General features: G+C 49.1%; 1 protein-coding gene across 1 annotated transcript; it reads left to right on the plus strand.

The window, feature by feature from the left end:
- Nucleotides 1-1,283: 1,283 nt before the first annotated feature.
- On the plus strand, nt 1,284-7,958 carry Faap20 (FA core complex associated protein 20). The gene is made up of 4 exons (XM_052178349.1): nt 1,284-1,522; nt 1,961-2,093; nt 2,191-2,471; nt 7,443-7,958. The coding sequence occupies exons 1-4, from the start codon at nt 1,461-1,463 to the stop codon at nt 7,513-7,515; spliced, it is 549 nt and encodes a 182-aa protein (XP_052034309.1). The 5' UTR covers nt 1,284-1,460; the 3' UTR covers nt 7,516-7,958.
- The last annotated feature ends 4,393 nt before the right edge of the window (nt 7,959-12,351 follow it).

Raw genomic sequence — 12,351 nt, forward strand, 5'->3', positions numbered from 1 at the left:
TTCTGGGCTCTGGGATGAAAGGTCTGTGCCAGCTTTGCTCAAACTTATTTATTTATTTATTTATTTATTTTTTTTTTTCGAGACAGGGTTTCTCTGTCTAGCCCTGGCTGTCCTGGAACTCACTCTGTAGACCAGGCTGGCCTGGAACTCAGAAATCCGCCTGCCTCTGCCTCCCAAGTGCTGGGATTAAAGGCGTGCACCACCACTGCCCAGCTTTGCTCAAACTTTTAAAGCCTTTCTTGGTAATGCTTCGCAGACAGCTGGGACAAGGTGCTTTGTTGGAGCTCTCATTTCCCTATTTCTACCTCCTCGGGTTCTTAAAATGGTGGGATTGGGCTGGACAGATGATTTAATGGTTACAAGCACTTGCTGCTCTTGCAAAGGATCCAGGTTCATTTCCCAGCACCCACACGGCCACTCACAACTGTCTGTAACCACAGGTCTAAGGGAAATCCAAGATCTTTTTCTGACCTCTGTGGGCACCAGACACAAATGGCACAAATACATACGCTAGGATCCTTAGGAGATTAAACTTACGCATCCTCTTCAAGTCGCAGAGATAGAAGGCAACCTCAGTCCATCCCCAGACCCTGGTCTAGACAAAACTTCCAGGTTGGAAGTACTCACAGTGGGGTACTTCTGCTTACAGCCCGACTTACAGTCCCAGGATAGGAGGCAAAGTTCTGACTGGAGGAAGACCCAGGAAAAGGGTCTGGGAGTCAAATGGTTGCAGGACAGGCTATTGGAACGGCCCTGACCCCTGGAGGCTGTGAAGTAGAGAGCTACTAGCGAATCCCAATGTGTTCATCAAAGTGCCTGGGCTTTTGCTGCCACCAAGTGATGGGCTGCAGGATTGCAGGGCGAGTTATTGGCTAGGTAGGAAGCCGGGTATAAGCTCACGCTGAGCCTTAGTTCCCTGGGCTTTGCGGTTTGATTGCCTTTCTTTGGTAGAGAAACCCAGTTCATTATCATAATAATGATAATATAATATATAATAATAATAATAAGATGATGATGATGATGGCAGAACTGGACCTGGGAATTTGGTCCCGTCCACGGGGCCCTCCTGAAAAAGGCTACAGAACTGGAAACTGAGGCAGGGCATTGTCTAGTACCGCTGGGAGGTGCCATCGGCAGGGCAAGCCTGACAGCTCTCTCGGCACGTGTTGACAGAAGGGAGCCCAGGTTCTAGGCTGCCTGCACAGGATCGGGTGGGCCCAATCTCGCACCCCTGCAAACTGGAGGGCGGTTGCATCCTGTCCCGCCTCTCCCTCAAGGCGGTAGCCTCGTGTTCATAACGGTTGGGATCTGATGCCTTAGATTTCCAGCGCCACAAAGAGGAGCAGGCACTTGGCAGAGCGGAGAGTGGGGATCTGGAAGCCGCCGATGCGGATCCCCGTCGGAGGGCGGGCTGGGTTGTTAAGTCTCACTTCCGCCGGACGGACGCTGTTTGGAGAAGGATGGAGAAGGAGCGGAGGCTGCGGGGGAGGCTGAGCCGCCGCAGGCCGCCCGCGGGGGGCGGGTGAGGCGGGACAGAGCGGAAGGGTGGGGTCCTGGGGGCTTGGGAAGGCGCTGGGACCCCGGGAAGGCGATCGAGACGCCATGATGTTCCCGCCTAACTGCGGGGTTCCTCGCACACGTGGATCCCGCTACCAGTCACGCTCCGCCTCTCTCCGGGCGCGGTCGCTTCTTCCGCCCCAACCCTGCTACCCTACACCGTCCCCTCTTCCCGTCGCCTATTTAGCCTCTCCTTTCGCAGCCCCAGGCTCCGTTTCCACTTAGAGTCCATTTACCCTTCCTCGTGAGGCTCATTCCTGTTCCCTTACCGTGGACTTCCTCCTCCATTACTCCACCGTGGACCTGCGCCTTACCCCGAGCCTTGTTAACCCTCACTGTAGAACCAACCCTTCGTGATATCTTTACCATGGATCCCCAGGTTGACCCTTCTTGTGCTTCCCAGGCCCCCTGACTGCCGCCCGTGGTTTCTCGCGGAGGAAAGTAAGAGTGAGCCGTGGGCTGCTCTGCTGCGCAGCACCGTGGGCGGGAACCCGAACAGTCAGCCATTACCACCACTGCCTGCTTTTCCCAGCCAGGTGTGTTCAAAAGTGGGATGACCTGGGAAAAGGTTCTCAGGCCCTGGGGGAGGTCATGGCGTTGGTGGCTATGACCTAATGGGCATCTGCTTTTCAGGAGCCTCTGCCTGACCCAGAGTCAACTGTGCCTCCTGAGGTCTTCACTGTGGGAACCAAGACTTTTTCCTGGACGCCTTTTCCACCTGCCCTTCGTGGCTCTGGAAGCTCCTACCACCTGCACCAGGGACCCGAAGACTCCCTGGGGTCACCTACTCCATCCCAGAAAGGATGCCCTGCACTGGATTCCCACCAAACTCCCAGCACCCAGGCGTGTGTGCCTGTGCAGAGTCCACCTGTGTTGACGAGCTGCCCCTTGTGCCAGAAGGCATTTGACCCGAAGTGAGTGTCCCATCCCAGACCTCAGGCTTAAGACTTAGCCAGATGTAAGGACCACCGGCTTAGAAGGCTAAGAGAGTGCCTGGATGTGTCTCTGGTCTTTTGTTTATATAACTAATTTTTAAATTATAAATATTTAAGTCTGTGTGCATGGCACACATGCATGTGGAGGTCAGAAGAAAACTTCTTGAAATCTGTTCTTAGCTTCTACCACGTGAGTCCTAGGACCTGAACTCAGGTACCTTTATTTGCTGAGCCTTCTTGCTAGTCCTGGTTAATGAAGCACAAAGTTAGCTTGATTAAACAGCTATCAGAACATAAGGCAGAGCCTAGTTCAGAGCCCAAGGGCTCCTCCAAATGATTTAAAAAACCATTTGTGCTGAGCTGGCAGTGGTGGCTTATATGCCTTTAATCCTAGCACTTGAGAGGCAGATGTCTGAGTTCCAGGCCAGCCTGTCTACATAGTGAATTCCAGAACAGCCAGTGCTATGTAGAGAAATCCTGTCTCAAAAAAAAAAAAAAAAAAAAAAAAAAAAAAAAAAAAAGCTCGAATTATTGTTTGTGTAGTGTATCTGCATGCTCAGATGGTTTGTGCACAGAGGTGCCCACAAGTTTTTCTTGACATGTCCCTCCTTGTTTGTTTTTTTTTTGGGGGGGGGATTTGGTTTTTTTGGAGACAGGGTTTCTTTGTATAGCTCTGGCTGTCCTGGAACTCACTCTGTAGACCAGGCTGGCCTCGAACTCAGAAATCCACCTGCCTCTGCCTCCCAGAGTGCTGGGATTACAGGCGTGCGCCACCACCGCCCAGAATCCCCTCCTTGTTTTTTGAGAAAGAGTCTCTTGCTAAACCTAGAGCTCATTGATTGGGATCCGCCTGTCTGTCCTGCCGCCAGTACCTGGGTTATGAATGCATGCAGCCTTTTACGTTGGTAATAGGAGGTACTTTACCAACTGAACCGTCTTTCTTTTCTTTTCTTTCTTTTTTTTTTTAAAGATTTATTTATTTATTTATTTATTTTAATATGAGTACACTGTGGTTGCTGGGAATTTGAATTCAGGACCTCTGCTCATTCTGGTCAGCCCCTTCACCCTGCTTGCTTTGGTCTAAAGATTTATTTATTATTATATCTAAGTACAATGTAGCTGTCTTCATACATACCAAAGAGGGCCTCAGATCTCTTTACGGATGGTTGTGAGCCACCATGTGGTTGCTGGGATTTGAACTCAGGACCTTTGGAAGAGCAGTCAGTGCTCTTAACCGCTGAGCCATCTCTCTAGCTCCTGAGCTATCTTTCTAACTTCCAAAATGTGCCTTTTTATGAGAATCAAGCCTTTATAAATTTGGGAGGATTCCCCAATCCCACCCCAACGACTATCTCTACTCATACCTACATAGCTCAGAGAAGGGGATGTTGAGTGTGGGCTGGGTTGAGTCAGGTTATGGCTGTCCCCAAGTTGGGGTGATGTGTATGTAACAGTGAATGGTTTGGAAAGTTGGCAGCTCCATGTTTCTTACCAATCAAGAGACCCAGGGGCAGAAGCTGAGGGCTCAAGCCCTTTTGGGGAATTCGTTCTCGAAGAGCCCATCAGATCCTCGGTCTTGTCAGGACTCCCGCTCTCCTCTTGTTCCAGGAAGGCTTTTTGTCTGTGCAGTCCTTGCTTGTGTCTAAGAAAAGACTCGTGAAGACAGGGCCATTGAAGAGGGGCGCTCCTTCTGCTGGGTGCTTTTCAATTGGCTGTTTGAAGGCTTGGCAAAGTGCCTTGGTGTCTCTAAGTAGGTGTGAGCAAGGTGGGCTCAAGTCTTAGCAAGTCTGGAGTGATTAATTTTCCTGGCTATAAAGGAACCGGAGTGTATTTGACCAGACTCACCTGAGGTGCTAGCCAGATCACCAGGCTGACTGGGGAGAAATCATGTCCCATGGTCTTCAAGGAGTTCCCTTCCATTCCTGCCCCACTGCAGGGTGTTCTGGGACTTAAATGGCAGGGATACTGTCACAATGGGCAAGATTTATTAAGGAGGCAGACTGGCACTAGGCAGGTCAGCTTGACACAGTGAGCTGTCATATTGTCCTCTGAAGACAGTCTGTGCAGACATTGCTACCCAGCTGAGCTGGCACAAGTGAGCCTGGGTGCCCCTCAGGGAAGACCACATCACTCTTTGCGCCTTCGTGAGCCACACAGAGCACTACTTTATTCCCAAAGGTGGCAGGAATTAGATACTAGGTTGGCATGCATGCAGTGTTCTTCAGTCCAAGATCTTGCTGTTCTGTTCAGATACTTCATAAGTCTTCCCCGCCCCCCACAACTTTGGGGGCTGGGTGGGATACCCCCAATTTACCAGTCTGCAGATACTCAAGTCCTTTTTACATAAAACAGTTGTTACTTCATGATCCTACGTCTCTTAAGTGGCTTTATGGAAGCAGCTGCTATTCTATATTGCTTAAGGGCAAGCCTTTATATTTAGTACAGTCTCTTTTTAAAAGTTTTTCTTACCTGTGATGGTTTGAATCTGCAGATGTGGGACCCACAGATAGGGAAACCAATGTATTTTCTGATATCCATGTGTCAGATAGGCAACCGGTGAAGCAAGTCACCAGATGGAGATATCTAAACCTTTACTAATATAGTGAGACCTGGTGGTTGTGATTTTTCTGCATGTGTCTCTGTCTCTGCATGTCTCTCTCTGTCTGTATGTATGTCTGTTTGTCCGTCTGTCCCTTGTAACCCATGGTTGTCTGTCCCACTGCCTTTTTATTTCAGTATGTAACCTAGGCCTTGAACATCAGAGGCCAAGCTGTCTTCTTGTCTCAGCTTTCAGTGTAGCTGGGATAACCGGTGTGTACCATGTCTGGCTAGTGATTGTGACTCTAATGGTACATTCATAAACTGGAATGAATCCATGTTGGTTTGCTATAGCTGGGGACGAGCTGTGTCTAGGAGTTAGCAGGAGCCCAGCTGTGAGATGGGTTCTACAGAAATAGCTTTTGCTGTAGGGTAGTAGTATCTGGAGGAATCCCTGAGAATCCACTTAAGGATTCCCGACAGACAGTTCTCACAGAACCTTGAGGTGCCTTGCAGAAAGCTGGAGGGAGGGAAGTGTTAATACCTTGGCTACATTGGCTGAGGGACTCTCAGGGACTTCAAAAACCATTTTTTGGCACTTCTAGTTGAGTGAGCCATTGAAAGTCACAGGACCTGGGAGCAGAGGGCTCAGGTAAGGTGAGGGGCCTTGCTGTCCATTCTGTGGCCATGGATGTGGGTCACCTAGGATACAGTGAGCAAGGTGAGCCCTGGGAAGCCTGTGAGGGCAAGTGATTGGCACCTGGGTGGCCAGCAGTATATCCAGAGGATCCTTGGGATCTGTGGTGTTCCACCTGAGGACTTCTGTGGGTAAGTTCACCAGCCTCAGCACATACAAGGTGAGCTGGCTGCTGAGAGACACAGGGCACTGTGATGAGAGTCTTTCACAGGTTTCTGGATTTGTTCCACATTGGGAGATGGCAGTCCTGCCCTGTCAGGCTCAGATGAGACTGAATGATGTTGGTCTGGGAAGGGGACTCATTGTGGTGGTCATGTGGCCTTGGAGATATCGGGAGGGATGCAAGACAGAGTCTGAGTGAGGAGTGTTGCTTGGTAGACTACCGCCTGGGGATGGAAAGCTATAGGATACTCGAAGGAAGCGGGGCCCTGTGAGCAGAGATCAGAAAGTTTAACCACTCTGGGGGTGTGTCTCCTTGTGGTGATATCTAAGCCCCAGAGGCCATATGACTGAATCTTGTATGGTGGAACTTGGTCCATTCACATCAAGAAAACATTCCCTAGTCAGACATGGTGGCATATGCCTTTAGTCCCAGTACCCAGGAGGCAGAGAAAAGTAGATCTCTGTGAGTCTGAGGCCAGCCTGATCTGCAGAGTGAGCTCTAAGACAGTCAAGGCTGTGTGGGAGACCCTCTTTCAAATCACTCAACCAACCAACCAACCAGCCGATCAACCAACCAACTGACAAACTAACTATCTCCCTCAAAAGAAAGTATTCCCAGACTGTGTACCTCCTGGGTGTGATGTGTGCTTCTTGGAGGATGGCAGGCGGCTCACTGGAGGGACTCTTAACATTCATGCATATTTGTTCTGAGCAGTCCAGTAAGCTGGGCTGTCATGAGAATTACCTTTGTGCTGGTTGATGGAAGCACCTAATAGGCTTGTCCAGCCAGTATGCTGATATGTTGTAAACAGGCTCAGGGCTTCGGAGTGCCTGTAGAGCCAATGTGGAGGAGTCTCCAGCTTCTCTGCTGATCTGTCTGCTGATAGTCTTTTTGTCTCGTGAGACAGGATCTCACTATGTAGCCCTGGCTGTCCTGGAACTCACCATGTAGACCAGGCCGGCTTTGAACTCATAGAGATCCACCTGCCTCTGCCTCCTGAGTGCTGGATGAAAGGCATGTGCCACCACACCTGGCTCTTTTTAAAACTTGAATTACATTTTGTGTGTGGAATTATATATATATATATAGTGTGTGTGTGTGTGTGTGTATGTGTGCATGTATACAATGAGTGCGGAAGTCAGAGAAAACCTTAAGTTATTTTCTTCTATCTTGGGGGTTCCAGGGACTTAACTCAGGCCATCATGTTTGGCAGTAAGTGCTTAATTCACTGAGCCATCTTGCTGGCCCCAGAGAGCCTTTGGGACTAGCTTTAGGCATGAACCAGGATGAGTGAGCCAACAGATGTTGTGGGAGCTTCTCCAACACTGGCCACAGAAGGAGTCTATAGGACTAAGAAATCTCTGCCCTAGATAAGGGTTCTCAGGTAACAGAGGCTGGGGGATGGCTAGCTCAATCTAATAAGGTTATGGTGAACCCTGCTTACCGTTTCCTCCTGCTGACCAGTCATGGAAGAGCCCAGGACTCTTCTCAGTGGTTCAGAACTATGTGGAAGCCCTTCCTGTGCCTTATGACTATTTCTTCTCCCTTGCAGAATGACCCAGCTAGATGTGGATAGCCACCTTGCTCAGTGCTTGGCTGAAAGCACAGAAGATGTGGTGTGGTGAGCTTCAGGGTGCCTTGCTGTATCTTTGCCTTTAAGCCTACACGCTGACATTGGATGTGGCTGGTGAGACATCTTGGACATGGGCATTGGACATATTGCTGGCCACTCACAGCAGGCAGCAGATCCTCTGTGGATTCATCTTCATTGTCAGCCTAACTGGATGTGGAATCACCTAGGAGACACATCTCCGGTGTGCCTGTGAAACTGTTTCTAGAGATTAACTGGGAAAGGAAGTCCCACTTGAATGTGGGTGGCACCGTGGCCTGGGGTCCCACTGACTAAAAAGGGAAAAAGGAGAAATTGAGCTGCTTCCTGATTGGGGATGTGATGAGATGCACTTCTCATCTGCTACGGCAGCCATAGCTACTTTTGCTACTGTGCCCTCCTTGCTGCGGGGACTGTGCCTTTAACTGTGAGCCACAATAAATTTTAAGTTGCTTTCCAGTATTTTGTCATAACAAGAAGGAAAATAAAACCCACCCAGGCAAGCCGGGTGGTGGTGGCACACGCCTGTAATCCCAGCACTCTGGGAGGCAGAGGCAGGTGGATTTCTGAGTTTGAGGCCAGCCTGGTCTACAGAGTGAGTTCCAGGACATCCAGGGCTACACAGAGAAACCCTGTCTCGAAAAAAACCAAATCCAAAAAAACCAAAAAACCCACCCAGGCAGGGGTGCCAGGATCTGTCACAAGGTACCAAAGGTAGCCTGGCAGCACCTTTTCGTGACCGCAAAAGTGATAAACTGGTCACATTCCACAGACATTTTTCAAAAAGAGATAATTGTGTGCATTTGTATGTGTCTGTGTAGGGATGTACGTATGTGAATGTATTACCTATGGAGGGCAGTGGAGCTATAGCTATGGGTAGTTGTGAATGGCTAGGACTCTGTAAGAGCAGTGTGTCCTGTACATTGGAGACATACGGCAGACCCTCCAATCATGGTTTTAAAGAGTTTTTTATTTAAAGTATAAGTATCTGCATATACACATGCATGCCAGAAGAGGGCCCAAGATTTCTCTATAGATAGTTGTGAGCCACCATGTGGTCGTTGGGAATTGAACTCAGGACCTTTGGAAGAACAGCCAGTACTCTTAACCACTGAGCCATCTCTCCAGTCATATTTTTTTTTTATCTTCTTCAGTGCACTCACCTCTCCACTGAGAAACAGTGCTGCAGGCTAAGGCTCATCCCTCAGTTACTGAACTGAGGTCTTCACCCCAGTGATGATGATGGAGTCTTTGGGGGGTGACAGATCATGATCATCAAGGAGATCAGTGTACTTACTCAAGGGGCCCTGGGGGACAGGAACCCTACTACCACTCGGGACATAGCAAGATGCCTGTCCTCAGTGTCACCAGAATCTCCATGCTGGCTCCTTGGTTTCCAGGACTAAGATGGCAGTATGTTGTCTACCTAGGCTGGGGAGTGTCTTGTGGTACAGCATTTACCTAGCCGGAACCAACCCCTAGTTCTAGCCTGATATTGGGGGGAATGAAATGTGTCCTGGCTAACACATTTAATGGCTGACTGGTACAACATATAGAGTCTCTGTGACATTACCTTCTTATCTCTGAGGGGTAGGGGCTCAAAGCCATTTCAGTCTAAATCAAAAGTGGTTCCTGAAGAAGAGATTGTAAGGGGGAGATATGGACCTTACCTTGTGAGTCACATGCTCTGGCTAACATGTAAGTAAAAGTGTCATAATGGCAAATTTACATTGTTTTCTTCTTGTGCTATTAAGCCCAGATTCTAAATAGTGGGCTCTGACACACACACAGGCCTGGCACTCCCTTTCCATCCCTTTGGGTTCTGAACTCATTCTGTGACCGAGGACAACTTTGTTCTCCTGTGAGGACCTCTTAAGTGCTGGGATTGCAATGCCTCCTACTAAGCTTGCTTGTGTCGGATATTATTGTCCACAGAAACAAGTGTTGGCCTGGGGCTGGGGACAGGCATGGTCTGAAAACCTAAGATAACCAGAAAATCTGTATTTTCTTTTCAAAAATGGTTTCAGTGAGGTTCAGTGTGATGTCTCACATCTGTAACCTTAGCAGGTGATGGTGAAGGATCAGGAGTTCATGCCCAGCTTCTCCTACATAGTGAATCCAATGCCAGCCTGGACTACAAGAGACTGCTTCAAAATATAAACTGAAAGGGCTTCATATAAACCACAAAACACATGAAGGGGGCTGTGGTGCCGCACAGTGCTTGGTGTAAGGCCTGGGTGCCACGCCTAGAACCCCTCCGAAAACCCGGAACTGGCTGTGTGGCCAGGTGAAGAGGCGCATTTAAAAAGGCTGCTTTGTTAGGGTTCTAGAGGACAGCCAAGAGGTAAGTGTACACATATGATCGAGAACTCCCTGGTCACGGGCTGAAGAGTCTGACAGGCTACCTGCAGGTTGGAGATCCTGGCATGCTGGCAGCTGATTCAATCTAAGGGAAAAGCTTAGAAGTCAATAGTGTGGGTCTCAGTCAGAGGACCTGGAGTATGTCCCAGGGAAAGGGGAGGGGAGACCAAGCCTGGAGCTCTGATCTAAGTGGATAAATGGAATCTACTGAGGAGGACTCTTTTTCACCTGGTCCCACGAGACTCACGCCAGTCTCTAGAAACACTCTCACAGGCACCCCAAAGTGATATTCTCTCAGGTTTCCAGAAATCTATCATCTAATCAGCTGGTACTTTTCTAACTGCAATCCCAATGCTTCAACCTCAGAAACTAAAGCTATGGAGAGCCCGGGGATGGGAGAACATGTGTGATGTGTGTGTGTGTGTGTGTGTGTGAGAGACAGAGAGAAAGAGAGAGAGAGAGAGAGAGAGAGAGAGAGAGAGAGAGAGAGAGAGAGAGAGAGAGAATGAGAATGAATGAATGAATGAATGAATATGAACATGTGTGGCAACATCATTTGATGTTATAGTGGCACCCCTGTCCAAATCCCCCAAACACATCAGGAGAAAGAGGGCATGTATGGGAATCTTCAGTTGTGAGGACAGAATCAGGTCATGGGCATGGGGCCATGGGCACCGAGCAGGCAGGTGTGTGGGACACCCGTTCTTCTGTGTTGAGAGCCTGAATGTATCCTGGGAAGGAGCTCTTAGGAAACAGAATAACCACCACCGACCCCCCCCCTGCTTTCCCCAAACACCTACTTTGAATACAAATAATAACAGGAAGGGCATTTTCATCAAAGTCTTTAATAGATGTGCAAGAAAGAGTAAGAATGACCTTGGCCGTGGAGGGCGAGGATATTGCCCACAGAAGGAACGCCGGCCGGCGATGGGCTCCACTGATCAATTGTACAAAACCACATGGTTACTGAGTTACAATCATGAAGTCACCAGTGTCTATGAACCATTTTCAAAAGACGCACGCTCTCTTACCCGGAGCCGTCTGCAAACGTAGGGGTGTTTCCCACTCCACCCCCAGTCACATTTTAATACATCTTTCACTTTCTTTAATTTATAAAACAAATTGCTATATATAAAAATCTCCCCTTCTGGTGGGCACAATATTATTCACACATTTGTACATGAGCAGCCGAACCAGTAACCAGCAAGTCATTTGGCAATAGGGCAGTATCCAAATAAACACCCCCATGTGTAACAAACCCAGGGTTCCTGTGCTGGTTGGGCAAAGGAGTTGTTCCTGTCCCTAGGCAGCACACTTGGAGGAAAGGAGCTTGCAGGAGCCCGTTTGCATTTGGACCATCTGGGGGCTCTTAGCAGCTCAATTCACATGCAGCTTTGACTGCACAGGCCTCAGACTGGGGCTCCAGCCACTTGGAACCCCAGGCTGGGCTGGGTACTCCTGGGAGGCCCAAACATTGGCTCTTAGGCTCTATTTGCATTTTTGACCAGTTGTTGGGGACATGTCTTACCAATGGACACAGGGAGTGCTGGCTGAAATGTGTCCATGTTCAGTAGGAGTCACAGAGCTACCCAGAAGCCTGGACTTGGGATATGGTGTCAGAAACCTGGGCTGCCTGGTCTGTCCCAGCACCGTGGACCTGGGTGTGGCTCTGATGTGTTCAGTGCCAGACATGGCAATGGCCTGAGAAACCTGAGTATATTGGGGTGAGGGCTGTGGGTGGCCACTGGGCGTCACAGAGAAGCAGGGCAGCACCGTAACAGCGCCTCTAAAAATTTCATTTTCTCTAACTCTGATCTTTGTCAGGGCCACCAGCCCCAAGGCATGAAGCAAATATGATGGGAGCCCAGACTCCACTCTGGCCTGACATGGATGGAGACTCAGGGTCTCCAAATCTGGCAGGTTTGGGGGTGTGTAGCATGTTTGCTACACGGGCCAGCCTGGCTTGGGTGGACCTGGGGTGCTCAGTCACTTCAGTGTACCTTCTCCATCTCCTGCCCATGACAAAGGTGGGTAAGTCACAGCCACACCCAACCTGCTAAGGAGTTAGCTGACCTCTTCCCAGAAAGCCTTGGGCTGGCCTCCGGAACTAAGCTAAAGAGGAGGATGGCTGAGCACAGCAGTTATGGATGCAGGCGTGCTTCCTCAGGAAGAGTGTGGGATTATGGGTAGTCTGTCACTTTAAGGCTAGGGTCCATCACACACGCTGTCTTTAAATTTCCTAATCTGGAGTATTAATGATAAAAATATTTTCCAAAAAATCTAATGTATAACACAAGACGTCTTGGAGGCACTGGCTAGTGTTTTCAGAAATATATTTTGTGCAGATTTAGTTTTCAATTATTTTCCCTTTTTATTTATTTACCTATTTATTTGGTTTACTGGTGCTTTGGTGAGCAATGTTTTAGAATCTCTATGATCCAATTTCCCCCATCAGAGTCCAAATGGCTGGTGGGAACAGTGCCACCAACCT

Source organism: Apodemus sylvaticus, chromosome 3 (assembly GCF_947179515.1).
Source record: "Apodemus sylvaticus chromosome 3, mApoSyl1.1, whole genome shotgun sequence".
Classification (NCBI taxonomy): domain Eukaryota; kingdom Metazoa; phylum Chordata; class Mammalia; order Rodentia; family Muridae; genus Apodemus; species Apodemus sylvaticus.

Bases quoted from the DNA above. Each gene is read 5' to 3' on its own strand.
- Faap20 (XM_052178349.1), top strand. From the start codon at position 1,461: ATGGAGAAGGAGCGGAGGCTGCGGGGGAGGCTGAGCCGCCGCAGGCCG. The intron at 1,523-1,960 runs GTGAGGCGGGAC...TGTGCTTCCCAG, and splicing joins AGGCCGCCCGCGGGGGGCGG to GCCCCCTGACTGCCGCCCGT. The intron at 2,472-7,442 runs GTGAGTGTCCCA...TCTCCCTTGCAG, and splicing joins CAGAAGGCATTTGACCCGAA to AATGACCCAGCTAGATGTGG.